The 18,089-nt window shown below is 42.9% G+C and overlaps 1 protein-coding gene across 2 annotated transcripts in view; it reads right to left on the bottom strand.

Moving 5' to 3' along the window:
- Positions 1 to 8,835: 8,835 nt before the first annotated feature.
- The window catches only part of olfm3a (olfactomedin 3a), a 67,905-nt gene continuing 58,651 nt past the window's right edge, over positions 8,836 to 18,089 (bottom strand). The window contains exons 2-6 of one of the 2 annotated variants that reach the window (XM_078162775.1): positions 14,512 to 14,655; positions 13,886 to 14,041; positions 11,884 to 12,103; positions 10,567 to 10,673; positions 8,836 to 10,253 (exon numbers count right to left, since the gene is read on the bottom strand). In XM_078162775.1, coding sequence (XP_078018901.1) covers positions 9,576 to 10,253; positions 10,567 to 10,673; positions 11,884 to 12,103; positions 13,886 to 14,032 — 1,152 coding nt within the window. In that variant the 5' untranslated portion in view covers positions 14,033 to 14,041; positions 14,512 to 14,655 and the 3' untranslated portion in view covers positions 8,836 to 9,575. The remainder of the gene's footprint in view (positions 10,254 to 10,566; positions 10,674 to 11,883; positions 12,104 to 13,885; positions 14,042 to 14,511; positions 14,656 to 18,089) is intronic. The other variant, XM_033638344.2, reaches the window with a different exon arrangement.

The following is an 18,089-nucleotide window of genomic DNA, read 5'->3' as shown; positions in this document are numbered from 1 at the left end:
AGAGACACAAAACAACTACAAAGAGACACACAATTACCTCAAAGAGACAAAAAACAACTACAAAGAGACACAAAATTACCTCAGAGACACAAAACAACTACAAAGAGACACAAATTTACCTCAAAGAGACATAAAACAACTACAAAGAGACACAGAATTACCTCAAAGTGACATAAAACAACTACAAAGGGACACAGAATTACCTCAGAGACACAAAACAACTACAAAAGGACACAAAATTATCTAAAGAGACACAAAACAACTACAAAGAGACACAAAATTACCTCAAAGTGACACAAAACAACTACAAAGGGACACAGAATTACCTCAGAGACACAAAACAACTACAAAATGAGGCAAAACAACCAAAAGAGACAAACAATGACTACAAAGAAACACAAAATGACCAGAAGACTTCAATTTACCTCAAAGAGGATAAGAACGACTACAGAGACACAAAATGACTACCGGACACAAAAAAGGACCAAAAACACAAAACAACCAAAAAAAGGACACAAAATAACAACAAAAGGGGCAAAGCAACCAAAGAGAGACACAAAATGACCAAATAAAACCAAACAAACACCAACTAAAAAAGACTCAAAATTACCTAAAGAAAAATACCTCAAAAGCACACACAACTAATAACATGAAATAACTAAAAAAGAAAGGGGGAATAATGACCCAAAGGAGATATAAAATGACAACAAAGAAACATCTAAGACCAACAAATTCAAAATTACCTTAAAAAATACTTTAAAGAGACACAAAATATCTTCAAAAGGGGCAAAACAACCAAAAGAGACAAAGGATAACTACACAGAAACACAAAACAACAGATGGAAGACTCACACGAACACTAAAAAACAACCCTGAACATGGCGAGTTTCAGGCATGGCTCTGAGTCATGTGGTGAATCTTACAGAATTGCATTTCCATACAAATCCATAGCAACCTTGGTAATGTTTCTATTCTTGGTTACAGACATGTCAGTATCTAAGAGCAGCCATAGTAACCATGTGAAAAGTGTGCTAATGGAATTATAACTAGGTGTGAATGTGTAGGATTTGCACAGGAGAAGTGACAGGGAGATTCTGAGGGCTGGGAAATTTTCAAATTGCCCATCGATTTAGTGCTTTTTGGGCTTTATCATTAAACAAGTGTGGAAAAACACTTCCAGGCGATCAATCTATTAATAGCTGGGGTGGGGGGGTAAGCAATGTAATATGATAATTTGTCCTGTTTTTCCATTCAACCTCTCAGCCCTCTTTCTCGCCCCATCCCGAGGCATGTCAAGGCAGTCACATTAAGAGACGCAGCTGTTACTCAGGGTGACGTGATAATTATCCTCCACAGCGACTGGCAATGCTGTGAGGTCATTACTCCCATGGTGGGTAATTTCCCAGACTTTTTTTTTTTTTTTGCTTTGAAAGGCACACAGTACGGAGAGAGTGAGAGAGAAGTCCACAAGACAAAAATTAGCATTTGATTTGGAACATGCTGTGGCACCTAAACTGGAGTGGCTGTGGATGTCTTTCATAAACATATATTACATTAGGGCTTCGGGGAGAAGAAGGCTGGGATTTCACAATACAATTAGAATATATCAAAGAAACTTTAGTCTCTTTTGTTGATGTGTCAGCTAAGATAGAAGTTGCGTTTTGTTACGCAAACGTAAATCAGTTCTGGCAGGTGTTTCCTGACTCCATTCCTCAACTTCAAGGAAATTACTGTCTCACTAAAGTGCAGCACATGCTCACTTTAGCTTCCCAGCTTCTGGGGGAATTGGCATACATCACAAGGCCCTGAGCAATCAAACCTGGGCACATGACACAGAAAACAAAGTAATGCAGGGAAGTATCCGAGCGGAAGCCCGTCAACGTAAAATTTTTGCTGGGAATTCAGGGTAGAAGTTTCAAGGTACCCTGGTTTGTAGTCGTAATCCAGCATTAGGTGAATATGAAATCAATTATGAGCTCAGTAGGATTATTGACGGATACCACCAAGTCATTACAGCATGTGGACAAAATGACTTTTCTTGGGGACTTCCATTAATTTAGCTGAAATGGAACAGTGTGCAGCAGCCCTGCAAAGCCACCCCTGGATCAATGAAAAGGAACCACAGAACAATCCCAATTGATCCCCTCTGCTGAAATACACCAGAAGGCGCTGTTATGGTACAGAACATGTTCGATTGGATTCCACAAATCCTTCACACAACTACACCGAGAGAGCAACAGAGAGCACGTGTGATAAACATTAATGCACCGCTGGCATTCGTGCAAAATGTGATTTACTGTGAGAGTAAAGGACAATGTTTTAAGATGTGCTGCAGGTGTGTGTGTGGTGTGTACGTGCGATTTGTGACAGGCCAGCTGTTTGTAATGAGAAGTGCTTTTTGTAAACCCTCTGCACCCTCTCTAATTTAACAGGAATTTCTAAAGGAGCTGGTGACATCCAGTGTCATGTTTGGCCATTTTAAAAGGGGTGACTATAAGGTGGACACTGCATTTCAGAGTAGCTCTCTGTAAGAGCCACATATTTTTATATTTGGTCAAAATGTCTGACATATCATAGAGGTTCTGCTATTATTAAGTTTACACAACGGATTCTGTACATTTTTAATAGTATTTAATGGTGGACTATGCTAAAATTGTGTTTATATTTACTTTATAATTATGTGTTAGAATACCGGCATGAGTTATTTACGACAGGTATGGCACCATAAGGCAGTTCAGTGTGCATGACAAAATGAGATTGTTGACAACCTCCTGCATGAAGACGACATGAAATCTGTTAGTTCGGATCATAACATGTTTTTGACCGTGTTATGCAGTGTTAAAGTGTATAATAACAGGTAATACAGTGAGAGTAGGACATGGAGTAGTGGACTAATTGGACCGTATGAGATGCAATTTTGAAACAACCCGGGCTGCCATTTTGTTTTCTTTTTCCTATTCTCGGTAAACTTCGTTCAGCTTTTCCCCTGCCTCATGTGAGTACTGTGGATCTTTACAAAAGGAGCAGGAACACAAGACAAAACTGAAAATATACAACTTGGGATAATATTACCTGAATGATGGTGTTGCTTACCCGGCTCAGAGGGAAGGCTTCAGAGGACTTTAATCATGACACAAGAGCGAACTAGAATGTCAGACTAATATTGTGTCATCTCTGACAGTCATACATTGTGCATGTAAAAAATCACATGTGGTTTCTGGTACATCATCTGGTGCCTGACATGGTATGTTTTGCACCTGTCATATCAAGAAGTGGTTTTTACCCTGCTAATATGTGCATCTGACAACACCATCACCAACACTGCCAATCCAAACACTAGTTTTTCAGTGTGTCCTCATACAGCACTTTGTATGATATCTAAAAAATTAGCTGCTCAACCTTAAGTTACGTACTTGACGTAAAGTGATATGGGTTAGGTTGGGGCAAGTAAATGTAAAAATAAATGGACCTGCATTTGCTTAGCACCTTTCTAGTCTTTCGACCACTCAAAGCTCTTTTACACTACCAGTCACATTTACCCATTCACACACATTCACACACTGGTGGTTGAGGCTACCATACGAGGTGCCACCTGCTACTGAGTTACCATTCACACGCACTCACACACCAATGGAACAGCCATCGGGAGCAATTTTGGGTTCAGCATCTTGCCCAAGGATATTTCAACATGCAGACTGGAGGAGCCAGGGATTGGACTGCTGATCCTCTGATTACTGGACAACCCAATCTACCTCTGAGCCACAGCCGCCTCAGGTACAGTCATGTGTTTTTGACCCATACAACAACATTCTTATTGAGACTACTCCCTTCATTATTCCTGTCAGCCCACTGGTCACATGATTGCAAACTTCCCAAACATGTGAGTTATACATGAATTACTGGCTCATGATTATGTGGGATACATACAGATTTTGGTGCATTGCTTTTCTGGGTATACGCACAAACAGTGCATTCCAGTGGTCATGCTATAATTTATGTAATTTATTTAATTTATTTATGACTAATATACTTTGGGGTTTATTCCTAAATTTGATCACTTTTTCAACAGAAATCCAAATTGTTGTTTGTTGTTTTCAGAAAAGAGAGAACAATTACAGCCCCTTTCTCTCGCTGTGGTCTCTGTTATTGTCCGTTTCCCACTTGGCACAGCTGCTATGTGCATTTTTCAGCTTTTGACTCTAAAAGAATCCAAATGAGCTCAATCAGAAACACATCGCAGGTGAGGCCAATAGCTTGAAGCCAATGCAGGTCTGTTCTGATACAGTCTGATACAGCAGCCACTGGAGTGTATCCAGCCTGCGCTGTGTATCCTGTGACAGCCGCTGAGCACAGATAAAGACGCGTGTGGTCAAACATGCAGGCTTTGATCTGATGCTCCTATCTCTATGAATAAGCGCGCGGCCGTCCAAACAGCCTCATGCTGTGTACAGGGGGGGAAGAACTGGAGGATCAATGCTAATCAAGCTCACTGCATGAGCCATTTTTTGATTTAATAAAGATCTGCTGATGGGAAGGTTTTGGTCCTTTTCCATTGTTGTTGTTGGTGGTGCCGTTTGGGATACAGTGGGGATTTTACTGAGTGACACTTTTAGCCTTGATGCTGAGATAGGGAATCAATAAATGAGGGAGGACAGCAGGTAAAAAACTCAATCATATAGTCAGGTGATATCGTAAACCTATCGACTCAGAGAGGCAGAGCAGAGGCTAAACAATCTTTGTTCTCAAACCAAGAAAGATAATTACAAAGCTGTATTTTAATTGCAGGTATTACCATGGTGATACATCACCTCTAGTCTCTAGACATTGTTTTGAATCTCTTCTCTAATTAGCTGCTGCTTTTGTAAGTGAAAATCCAACTTTCCTCATTGAATTAACGACCACTGGCGGTGGTGTCAGAGGACAGTTACTGATGTTGCAGTTCCCTCTGACTGCTGATGGAGGTTGGTGAAAATTAACAGATTACAGCCCACCTCTAAGCGTGTGCCTGTTTGTTTATGAGTCGGCATGCAAATGTACTTTGCCTCAGGCGCGTTTGATTACATGCGCATGAAAAACGTGACCGGGTTTACCCATAAAAAAGACAGACCACACTGTGACTCATCAAATCCCTCCATCAGGTATCGTAAAGCAAACGTCTCCTTGTTATTGAAGACACTGTAGAGACACGATGGCAAAGAGGGGGAAATCATCTCAGCCGTTCATTGCCACTTCACGCTGATTGAAATGTCAAAGGATGACTCTCAAGGTCTGGTGTCGAGAGCAAGAAAATCCCTTCCTTCGTGAAAGATATGGTCATCATCATCATCAGTCACCAATATCTATTCAGCTTTGTCCATATAACAATTTATATAGAGATGGGAGTTTTTCAATATGTAGAGACCATTTCAAACTGGACAACATAAACATTCTAAATGGGTCCCTTTGTATTTCCTGTTTGAATGTATGTTAATGCAGAAGCTGACAGGAAGTAAACAGGGACCAAAGTTGTTGCCCTAGCAACAGAATAGCAATGAAACGGTCCTTTGCCACGTTATCCTTAGTCCCATAATGCTGAACAACTTGTCCTTAAACCAGTGCTGAACTTAGCACATTTGGCTCCCTAGGCAAGGTTCCCCAGCCCCCCCAATATTATTACTATTATTAACAATAATAATATTCTAAATTATTGTATTTATTACAAACAAGAAAACAAAGAGCAAAGAACAAGAGCAAGAGCTTTTTTTCAGTGCTGTTAATTATGTCATTGCTGTCGCACAATTTAAACATGTCACGTCAATATCGGCTGGAGAACTATCCATAACACTGATATGCATATTTGTGATAAATACATAAAATTAAACTGAGCGTATTTCCCCAGATTAATAGATAAAGTTAGAAAATACTTTGTGGCAGTTCTTGTTGTGTTGTGTTGTGTTGTGTAATGCACCTCTGCTCACATTACACATATTAACAACATTAGCCTGGCAAATAGACAAGACGAGAGACCCTGTCCTATTAATGTCAGTAATTTTCTGTTTAACCTTTGTTGTGTTGAAGTTTGTTTTACCAGTCAGTCATGTAATAACTTGTGAATTATCATATAACTTCCTTTCATAGTCAACACATTGAACGCAATACATGTCCTACATGCAATGCATCGTTCACGCAATAGGGGGTAGCAGAGTCACCCGTACATTCCGGCTAGCTACTGCTATTTTATTAGAGTGCAGGGCACTAGAACTGTCATAAATAATGTTGTTGTAAGCTACTGTCATTACCTGCATCTCTCTCTCTCTCTCTCTCTCTCTCTCTCTCTCTCTGATTACTGTTAATTTATTATGCTGATCTGTTCTGTACGACATCTATTGCACGTCTGTCCGTCCTGGAAGAGGGATCCCTCCTCAGTTGCTCTTCTTGAGGTTTCTACCGTTTTTTTTTCCCTGTTAAAGGGGTTTTTTTTTGGGGGAGTTTTTCCTTATCTGCTGCGAGGGTCATAAGGACAGAGGGATGTCATATGCTGTAAAGCCCTGTGAGGCAAATTGTGATTTGTGATATTGGGCTTTATAAATAAAATTGATTGATTGATTGATTGATTGATAAATATGGGGGTGTGCCTGTACGAGTTCGCAAAGTTTTTCCTCCTTGCCCACCATGTCATACCTGCTTCTTCTGTGAATAACAAAAAGTGGTCAATTTCAAGTATGTCGCTTGCATTATCACCCCCACTAGCAACGCATGGTATTACACACGTCGCTGTGTCGTGTGTCAAAAAAATGGACAACACATTTTGAGACGCAAGCATGTATCATGGCGGCAAATGTGTCTCAATGCGTTCCAATGCGTTTGCGTCTACTTGCCTTTGCAACAACTTTGAAATGGCCCTTAGGCACTACAGAAGATCATTTGCCGATTTATTTTAATCTCTTCGTGAACCGACGACTACACATTACACTGACAGGTTATTACATGGCAAAGAAAAACTAGTAAAACAAACTTCAACAGCATTATAAGTTTAACATGTACAACAGGTTGTAATCCTGCTGCTCTCTCTTCTTTTAGCCATCTCGGAGTCCATCCCTCACAGTCTGTCTGTTCCTTTGCATTGTGGGATACTTCGAGTCCACTGTAGCATATAATAATTCCCGCTATACAATCGGGCAGCACTACAAAATGGCTGACTAACTATAAAGTGGACTATGTAGTGAGTAGTGAGTGATTTCGGACAGCCAGTCGGCGTTTCTCAATCTGCGTTCTTGCTTGTACTTGTGTTCTTGCCGACTTGTGAAACGTCATCAGTCGCAGTACTGTTCCAATTCAAAGTCCGCATCCAGTCAATTGCAGTCCAAATGCCCGGATGTGAATTTGCTCTACCTGTTCCATCGGGGATGCATCGGGAGGTGACTTGTGTGGACCGTCCTTGGGAGTTTGTACTCCCAAGTTGAACTTACCAAGTCTGAACTCCCAAGCGCAAAGTCCAAACTTGGCGTACTTGGTACTGAGAAATGCCTTATGTGTTTTTGTTGCACAAGGAAATAAACGTAAACATAAGGCAGCTACCTGTTTAAGCCAGTAGGAGGTGCTGTTGTGCTGTCTATATCGCAGCAAATGTGGCAGTTCACTGTTTGTCCCTGGCAGGACGCTGTAGCTTTAAAAATTGCTCTGTTTTGGACGCCAAGTTGGTTTTTTATAAGCGTTAAAACCACACATTTAACTAATCTATTCGCCATTGCTGTTTATTAATACAATCAGGCTAAAGTCCACCATGGGTTTGACTATAAATTAACTGTTTGTGTTACTGATGAAAGATGTTATTTAGTTGAGGCTATGTGTGGCTAACGTGCTGTGAGGGAGCAGACAGTTAATACTGTGTAAGCCTGGCAGAGCATCAGCTCTTCTGTTAACTGTTAGGTTTATTTGAGAATGTTTGTTTTATGTTGGTAATTTATTCATTTCAGAGAGTCGTATTTAATCTAACTTGACAGTTATTTTCATTTGATGTATTTTATTACTTTTAATTATTGTTTGAGTAAGAGATTTATTTCTTTAAAAAAAACTTATTTTCTCTTCCCCTGCAAGGTTGACAATTTGGTTGTGGGTGTAATGCCAGCAGCAGAGATGTTACTGAGTGTTTCTGTGAAATTAAATGCAGTCAAAGTCTCAACCACACTTCCGAAACCTGCGTCTGGCGCCTCCTTCTCTATGCACTTCACTCCACCAAAATTATAAAGAAAAATCACAATGCAGAATCCGGGGGAGGTGTAGAGGGAGTCTGGCGAAGGGCGTGCAGAGACAGTGTGTTATATAAATATGAGGTGTTTTGGTGACATTTGAAGTTTATTCTGTGGGAGACTATGTATCTAACGAACAGAAACTGTACAGGAAGCGTATTTTGGAAAAACACAATGCATGTAACAGGCATAAATTGACATGGCGTCACAGCGAACATCAACAACAGAGGCACCCAGGTTACCAAGCACCTCATATGTAGAGTATGTGATGAGTTGGAAGTGAGAATGCATCTGGGGCAGTTTTTGCACCCTCCCTATGGGATTTGCCCTTGGCGACCATCTATGTTGCCTATAGGAAGATCTACCATCCTTGAACTGAGTAACATTTTAGCTAAGTCAGTTTGTTAATGCTATCCAAGGCCACTTCTTCTTCAGGTTGTCCTCCCATCCCTCTGTAGTAGAAGGCAGAGGTGATTATCCCAATTAAGTGTGACAGGTCGTGTTCCCACATCATTTATAGCCCAAAAAGCTCAATGAAAAGGAAAGACACCTCTAGCATATCACTAACTCTAGGCAACCCTCCCATACAGCACTTGCATAGTCGAGCAGATTAATGTTTCAGTGCTTGAATCATAGTTTTATGATTGGAATAGGCCGAAATGATAGAATGGCCCCCAGTGAGCTGACTGTTTCTCCGTCACATCATGGCAGATATACATTTTACCAGCCGAAACCATTTTGATGAAATGTACAATATTTTAATTTTAATGAAAATGCACAGATTTTCTCCCATGGTTTTCTTTTATAAAAAATACAAATGTTTTTTCCTCCACAGATACATACATAACAGCAATAATTTACAGGCCCATCTTTAAAAGAATGGCTACTATATTTTACAACCAGCGAGCTTAACATGGTAGCAAATATGCTTTAAAGTTTAAATACTTTTAAATAGACTTTTAGATAGACAAAAATGCAAACACCATAATTGATTTGCAACAAAAACACAGCTACATTTTAGGAAACCACTGCAGAGAAACTGTGAACATTCATGCAAAAGCTCGCAAGAGTCTTCGGCTGGCAGACCCGACACATAACAAATAAGGCATACCAGTCTGATCAGCAGCAATGGAAAGAGTGTAAAAAATGTATAACATGTTTTTCAGTAAGGTATCAAGTCATTGGTGTCCATGCTCAATTCAGCCAAGAACCAAGAGCCACAAATTAGAAAAGTTCAAGTGGTGGCAATTAAAGATACCATAGTCCATTTTTGACAAACATGGTTAATTAAGAAGTCCTCGTATCACAAATGATGGTGCTTTAGACGTGGTTGGAAAAGTGTAATGTTTAAGAGTCATCGTCAGTTTTTATGACATGGAAGAGGGTGACGTTAAATATTACCTGGTGTCCGTTATTCCAGGCATACAGTGCTCTCTCTCTGGCGTTGTAATCAAGCATGGAGATGTGAAAGTACTGGTTGTGGAAAGGAATGTCTATGTACTCGTAACTCGAAGTCTTGGTAGAGTAAGCGTAGTAAACCTTTGCTCCCGACAGGTGAGAGTTAGTGATATAGAGCGTCCCACAGATCATGAATGATTCACCCGCGTTCCTTTTGGAGTACTCGGTGTTCCAAGTCTTCAAGACCTGCAGGGTGTCAGAGTCGATCTGGGAGATGACGACATTTCCAGCGTTTTGATTGGTCGCGTACACAACCCACATTCCCAGTTCGTCAGCCATGACATCTATGTCGGAGTATCCCCCCCATGTGTATGGGTACATGTTGTGGAAGCCGGCGAACTCCAGAGCTCGCTGGGCCAGCACGCTGCCCGTCTCGAAGCTGTACTTGACTATAATGTTGCTCTGGTACTTGTTGTAGTAAAGCGATCCATTGTAGACAATATGATTGGTTCCCTCCCATTTAAAAGGGAGGCTGTAGGTTCGGGAGACCACTCCTGCGACAAAGTCATCTATTGTCTTGTACTCACGCACAATCTTGCTGTTAGTGTAACTGTCCATATACCAAACCTACATCAGAGAGGATAAAGAGAATGTGAGAAACAGCTGATAAAATAAACAAGTCAACAATCACATATGAACTATTTCTAAACTCTTTTTTAAACAATAATCTTTAAATAAATTGTGATTCTATAAAAAATGCAGATATGCAGTTCAAAAATTTGCAACTCAGACACATCACTACTCCACTACAGATTAGCTTAAGTCAAAAGCCACTCCATGATAACAGTCTGTCCCATCTTCATCATCAACCCAAAAACAGATATAGTACTGCACACACTGCTCAGCCCTCAGAGAGCACTCCCAAGCTTTCATAACTCACCCTGTTGTTTCTGGTTGATGCTAGAGGATCAGTCATCCATGCCCCAAACCGGGTTCCAGATGTCTTTATTGTAACAGGTCCAGTGATTTTCATTAATTTCCCACACGCTGTTAATAAAGAAATGCAGCGATAAGATGTGCTGTGGTGGTTTTTGTCTCTAACTAGATTTCTCAAGCCAATTTCATGCCTGTGCCACCAGAGAGTGTGCCCTCTGTGCATACTAAGATAGCACTGGCAGCGAGCTGCTTTATTTAACTTGAGGTATAAAGGTGCAACTGCTGTTTGTGGTTACAGTCAACACAGCTTCCACATGCCTAGCCCAAATTATACCTAAACGCCACAGACCTCACATGTCGCATCATCAAAATCTTTATTTACAAGCTGCTTATTTTGGTAGACTTCAACAGATTTGGCTTGAGAACGATTAGCAAAGGACAGTAATGAAAATGTAGTGCTGCAGCAGTGCCTGCACCTTCCAGACGAACTCTACCAGTGCCATTTACCCATCTACTGCATTCATTATAACAAATAAAATCCATAATATACAGCCTCTGAGTTAAAGTTTTTATATCTATATAGTGTTCTTTCTTAATTTTGTCTTTAATATTTGAGTTTATTTAGCCACTTCAAAGAGAAAGATTTAATAAATGGTCAGTTGACTAATACATAGCCTGATGACTTCCCTGTAGAGTTATTGGATGCTGCGGTTGTAAAGAAGTACACAACCAGCATGTGTTACTTTCAGAAGTGCTCTTAAAAAGATTTTGGAACATTTTGTTGTTTGCAGAGCCAAAGGCTATCAATATACCAAACAAGTCTACAAGAACAAAAAACTAATTGCCTCTTTTCTTCAGTGACATAAAATAGAGGTGAAAACACATTTCCATTAAACACATTTTACAAAGGAAACATTTTTTTTTTATGTGTGGGATGTAAGGGCAACACAACCAAGAAAGTAGGCTTCTAAAAGTAACCTGCTGTACATAGGTGCAGTTTAATGAACACGGGCCACATGTGTGTGTGTGTGTGTGTGTGTGTGTGTGTGTGGTCTTATACTTCAAAACCACAAGGAAGTCAGGCTTTAGAGTTTTCTTTTAAAATCCACATTTCTCCCCTGGTTATTTTCTACAGCAGCAACAAAACATAAGAACACTGCTATGGCAGGAATGTGGCTGTTACACTTTATGACATCATGCAAATACTATTATAATCCCACTTGTGCTAGTACTATTTATTCAACAGTACCATTGCCAGCATTGTCTCTAATAAGACAATAAAAAACACTGTACAGTCGCACATGCAGCATTCACCACTTACTTAGTTTGCCCATACAGCTGCGGAGCCTGCTGTCCAGTCGCAGGACTCGCTGATAGAGCTCATCATAGTCGTAGGCCCCGAGCTCCTCCTGGATGCCTGTCAGCACCGCTGAGAGGTTCCTGATCTCCTCCTTGAACTGGGAAATGAGCGCAGCATCCATCTTGTACTGCTCCAGCACAGGGATCAACGGCTTCAGCTCGTCCATCTTGTCTTTAAGCTCCTGCAGAAGTGACAGTGACAGCGGCAGAAGTGGGAAACAGAGAGAGGTGGTATAGTGTGGATAGGTGTGGTGGTCAGGGGAAAACAAAACTACAGTTTAATTGACAGAGGAGCAAACCCTGCTTCAGCATTTGTTATCAAAAGAATACACCCACAGGACATGTACTGGGGAGACTAGACCTCAGGTAACGACAAACAATCCCTTGTGGCTCCAGTGCTCCATGCTAACATGTTAGCATTTGCAGTCCCAGGTGACAGTACATAATTATTCATCATGAGGAAAAAAGAGTGACCTAATATAGTATGAGCTGTAGAAAGCACCTAATGACACATACCTTAAAGCAATGAACCATTTATTCATTCATCTATCCATCCAAGCATTCACCCTTTCATTGTGTGAGAAACCACAATTATCCACCATGTATGCAACATTGAACAAGTTCCTAAAACACAAGTCTATTCCTGTGTTTAACTACATTTTCCATATGATATGGTCAGCCTTCTTTTTATTCTAACTCATGGCTTTATCTCTGATATTCTTGCCATGCTAGTGGTTGTTCCGCACAGTTATTTCTCAAACTCATTCAGTGTCTCACAACTTGCCACACAAGAGAAATTCCTACTCCCATACCAGCTGTCCAGTGCAATCCACACAGGGCAACTGCAGCAGCAAAACAGCCTCTGAAACAACCAAAGATGTAAGTGCTTTCTGAATTAAAACGCTGCTGAATATTTTATTTTCATGTACACAGAAGATGGGTGCACCCTGAAAAAGAAGTTATTCAGACTGCTTATCCTGGCTTTCCTCAATAACTTCCTTCAAATAAAGGCGATGAGATCTATTAGCCAGATGGATATGGCTGTCAAAGGATGGAATGCCACACCCAAATGGTGACAGTGCAGCACTCAGCAGACTCAGTATACTATTAGCGGCTGTGTAAAAGTGAAAGAAGACGGACTGTGCTGGTTACTTAACAGTGAATCTGTTCATAAAACATAGTGGAACAAGTTGTGGCTTTGTTGGGGGGGTGATGTGCCGCACTATCTCTTAGCTGGGAGCAGTGACTTCCTTAAGTCTCCACTGGTTGTCCGGCAACCTTGTGGTGACAAGTTTTAAAGAAGGACCCTTCTGTAAGTCGAGCAGTTTCCTCTTTTCCTTTCTTTATGCTTTATGCTTTGTCCGTTTGTTTGTAGACAGTATCACCAGTTAAAAGATTCACTCTCATGTTGGAATGAGTTTTGTCTGCTTGGTGTTTTGTGTCACTATATTTGCGTTTTATCTGCACTGTTTCTGCAATTCATATAACTTCCTCTTGGATGCGTGCTGCTCACAGTCTGGCAAAAAGGGCTACCTTTTTATACAGTCCTGACCTCACCTGCACACTGTGCCCTGGAGCGTCCCAAACACTAGAAAACATGAAAAAGTTCAGGCAAAGGGCAGAGTCTCTGCAGATAAATACACCGGCACACCCTTCTAGTGGGTCAAAAGTGAAGATCCTGCATACTATAGCTTTGAATTTCCCTAAATATCTCACTTGAATGGAATTTCTTGGGTTTAATTCCCTTCTTTTTCCCAGTCTTTCTGTTCTTGTCTTTGAAATAATATAAAGTAAAAACCTGCAAAATGTCAGTTCTGTGAGAGGGCCTAAACAATTCTAAACTGAATGACTCATGAGAGCATGCTTACGGTATAAATGACATTTGTAAAATAGAAAAACGTAATAGAGCAGATCCATGCTCATTTGATTAAACCAGGCTGTGATTAAACGAGGCTGTAGAGTACCTGGAAGTTTCTGGCTATGATGGATTTCCTGTCGTCCTCAATCTGTCTGAACTTGGTCCTCAGGCCCTTCATCTGGTTTTCCATCTTCATGACATATTGGAAATCCCTCTGAGTTCGTAGGTTCAGCACCTCAATGGACTGAGACATGTTCTGCACCTAGAATAAAACAATGATAAATGATCACCTCAAACAGGACTCCACTCACAACCTCGACTTTTAGCAGCATAGTATAGTACTGCATTGTATAGTATTGTATAATATAGTATAGTATAGAATAGTATAGAATAGTTCTCTCAGCGAGTGAACTGCAGACACCTTCTCTTTGCTCCTTCTTTCTTTTCACTGCCGCTAATTGAAAGGCACTTTGATGGGTTTTCCCTGGTGAGCCTGCATGTGTGCCTGAATGTTTGACAGGCTATTTTTGAAAAAGAACAAACACAGTGAAGCCTAGCAGCAGCGTACCTATGTTAAATGCACATGATAAAACATCTAGTACTGGAGGACTATTACACTCCTCAAAAGAACAAGAATACATCATGTAGAGGTTTGTTCCTTTATTATTCCCATCTTTAACAGCAGTGCAGGCTGTACTGAGGTGGTAAATATTCCTTTTTACATGTGCTTACCTTCTCTAGTAGCTGGCGGAGCTGTCTGCTCTTGGCATCTCTGGAGCACAGGCTCTGTTCTGGTGCCACCACTGTGCAGATACAGCGCCCATCAGCATCCTGGGCCGAGCTGTACACCTGCCAGCCCTCCTTGGGGCCGATAGTCTACAAGTACAAACAAATACATAAACACATTCAGGTTAGACCCATATTATATTTTAGATTATGTATTGTACAATCATACATTTCATGTTTACATGAAACTGGTTCTCTTTGGAAAGCTGTTATCCTTACTTCCAAACATGGCAACGAAGATAAGCTGCTACAGATGCATCCACCGAGGCAACTGCTAAGAGTGGTGATTGCATCAAAACAATCATCAATTCAACTTAGATAACAATGAAAACAATCGTAATCATCATAATAATCACAATAATCAGAATAAATAACTGGTTCATGAACTGGATGTCTGATAGCTTCAGTGTTAAAGTGGATGATTTCTAAGCGTACACAAAGGTGTGCCCCAAGGTTCAATGTTGAGTCCGCTTTGTTTTAGTGTTTATATTAATGATGTTTCAGCAGTGTGATGCATATTCTTAAGCTGCTATTAAAACAAATGCCTTTGTTTTTATGTTTTGAAGGTGAACACTGATAAACACTCTGCTTCCCACTCTGACTAAGCACACTAATTAGTCCCATCCTCAGACTAGTACATTAGGTATTACTTTACTAACATAATCCTCTTATTACAAAAATTTGGGCATCTGGATTGCCAACACATTCTCGAGCACATAAAAATATATTTAACAAAAAGTTAAGGTGGAAAGTTAACTTATACAGAGAGAAGACTTTTTTTTCTAGGGAGAGGGGAGAGGAGTCAAGCACTCTCTCAAGTCTCGATTATGGACATCATTCATAGACATGTGACTGCCTCCACACTAAAACGCCTGAAGGCTGTCTGCCCTTCAGCTTGCAGATTTATTAACAGGTGAAAGCTACTCTACTTAGTATTAAAAAAAAGGGAACTGAGCATATCTTGTGGGGAAATGTTGTCTGGTCTTCTGTCTGTGTTAGAAGGGATCGACAAGTGTCTCTGCTAACAAAATCTCTTTCCCTACTATAAATTCCCCTCTTACAAACTAGAAAACCTAAGGTTGGGATTTTGGGATTTGCTCAGGCACCACAAACATCTTTTTTTGTCATATTTAGATAAGAAACACCTCATAGATCCATTCATTATTCATTCATAACTGCACTTGATGGTCATATACATTACACCATCCTAAAGACTGAGACTACAGCTGCATGTCCTAGGAAAAAAGCTGGCAGTCCGACCAGTTGATGACCTGTGTAGAAGACACAGAAATAAAGGAAACGGCATTGAAACGGGTGTGTTTGTGGACCCAAATGCAGTACCAGGCTCGCAGGAACAGTTGGTAATGACTTTTATTAGCACCACAGCAAACAGGGAATGCAGCAGGCAGAATAAACACAGAATAAAGTTCGTTCTTCGGGCAAGTTGCCCTCACACAGTCTCTGAGGCTCAGATGAGGGAAAGAGATCAAGCTTACGGCAGCCAAAGGTGGCGAGGCAGACACACCGTAGGCTGAAGCGCCGGCTGATCGTGCTGAGAAGCCGACGAGGAGTGAGCTGAGGCGAGGTCGGGAGCCGGTGGGGGGGTCGTAGCTAGAAGAGCCGTCAGCGAAGGCAGAAGCACCATTGAGGAGCAGGCAGGAGGGTAGACGAGGCCGGGCGGAGGAGTCGAGACCAGACGAGCAGGCAGAAACCAGAGACGCTGAAGCAAAGCACGAGGTCGGGGACAGAAGGCAGGTGAGTTTACCGGGAGGCAGACGAGGAGAGCAGGTCGGGGACAGGCAGAGTTGGCACCGGGAGATCAGGCAGGAGAAGAACGCTGGAGAGTCTCGCATAATGCTAAAGAACAATCTGGCAGTGAGTGAAGGTGCTGGAGAGGCTTATATGCAGGGCTGGTTGATGAGCTGCAGCTGTGTAGGCAGGTGAGCAGAGTTGGGCTGATGAGGTGGGCGCGGCTGGCAGGTAGAGTGAAGCAGAGGGAGGGGGAGTGGAAAAACACTGCAGCAGAGTGGCAGGAGAGGACTGAGAGACAGGGATTGTGACAGAACCCCCCCCTCAAGGGACGGCTCCTGACGTCCCAAACAGTTCCAGAGGAGCTGGGTGGGTGGCGGGGGCCTGGAGGAGGGCTAAAATTCCTCAGAGGCCTCTGTCCCAGTCTCTTCATCCTCCGAGGCCGGTCCCGCATCCTCCTCCTCAGACCCAGATGCCTCAGATGCAGGAGGAGACCAAAGGTCAGTGTTGGGGCCCCCTTGTGCCGAGGTGATGTTGGAGGGCTGGTCAGGGTGTTGGCGATGGAACTCCCTGATGAGCCGTGCGTCCAGGATCTGGCGGGCCGGAACCCATGACCGCTCCTCCGGACCGTACCCCTCCCAGTCGACGAGGTACTGCAGGCCCCTTCCCCGGCGACGAGAGCGGAGCAAGCGGTGCACCGTGTAAGCAGGGTCCCCATCGATGATGCGAGGCGGTGGGGGTGGCCGGGAGGCGGGCTGCAGGTGGCTCTCCCGACACGGCTTTAGCTTGGAGACATGGAAGGTGGGATGAATCCGCATGGAACGGGGCAACTTGAGTCGAACAGCCACTGGGTTTATCACCCTCTCGATGGGGAATGGACCGATGAATTTGGGGCCCAACTTCCTCGACTCCACCCTCAAAGGCAGGTCCCGGGTAGACAGCCACACCTTCTGTCCCACCTGATAAGGGGGGGCCTGGGAGCGGTGACGGTTGGCAGCTGTCGAGTATCTGTCGGCGGCCCATAGAAGTGCAGCCCTGGCCTGTGTCCAGGTCCGGCGGCAGCGGCGGATGAAGGCCTCCACTGAGGGACAGACGGTCTCTTTCTCTTGAGCAGAAAACAGGGGAGGCTGAAAGCCGTAAGCGCACTGGAAAGGGGAGAGTCCAGTAGCGGAGCTGATGAGGGTGTTGTGGGCGTACTCCACCCACAGCAGTTGCGAGGACCAGGAGGCAGGGTGCCTGGAGACCATGCAGCGGAGCGCCGTTTCCATTTCTTGATTCATCCTTTCTGACTGACCATTAGACTGGGGATGAAATCCAGACGTCAGGCTGGTGGAGGCCCCCAGGAGACGGCAGAATTCCCTCCAGAAGGTAGAGGTGAACTGGGTGCCTCGATCGTAGACCACATCAGACGGGAGGCCGTGAATCCGGAACACGTGTTGCAGAATCAGTTCAGCAGTCTCTTTGGCCGATGGAAGCTTGGGCAGGGGCACGAAATGAGCCATTTTACTGAAGCGGTCCACAATAGTCAAAATGGCGGTGTGGCCCCCTGACAGCGGCAGTCCAGTGACAAAGTCCAAAGAGATGTGGGACCAGGGGCGGTGAGGCACAGGCAGGGGTTGCAGGTGGCCGGCAGGGGCCTGCCGAGGGGCCTTGTTCTGGTTGCAGATTGGGCAAGCGTTAACAAAGTCTCTGGTGTCCTCATCCAAAGTAGCCCACCAGAACCGCCGTTGTAGGACCTCCTTGGTACGGAGGATCCCCGGATGGCAGGTGAGCCG

Source organism: Epinephelus lanceolatus, chromosome 20 (genome assembly GCF_041903045.1).
Source record: "Epinephelus lanceolatus isolate andai-2023 chromosome 20, ASM4190304v1, whole genome shotgun sequence".
In the NCBI taxonomy this organism is placed as follows: Eukaryota; Metazoa; Chordata; class Actinopteri; order Perciformes; family Serranidae; genus Epinephelus; species Epinephelus lanceolatus.
This window is presented reverse-complemented; position numbering and strand designations above follow the sequence as displayed.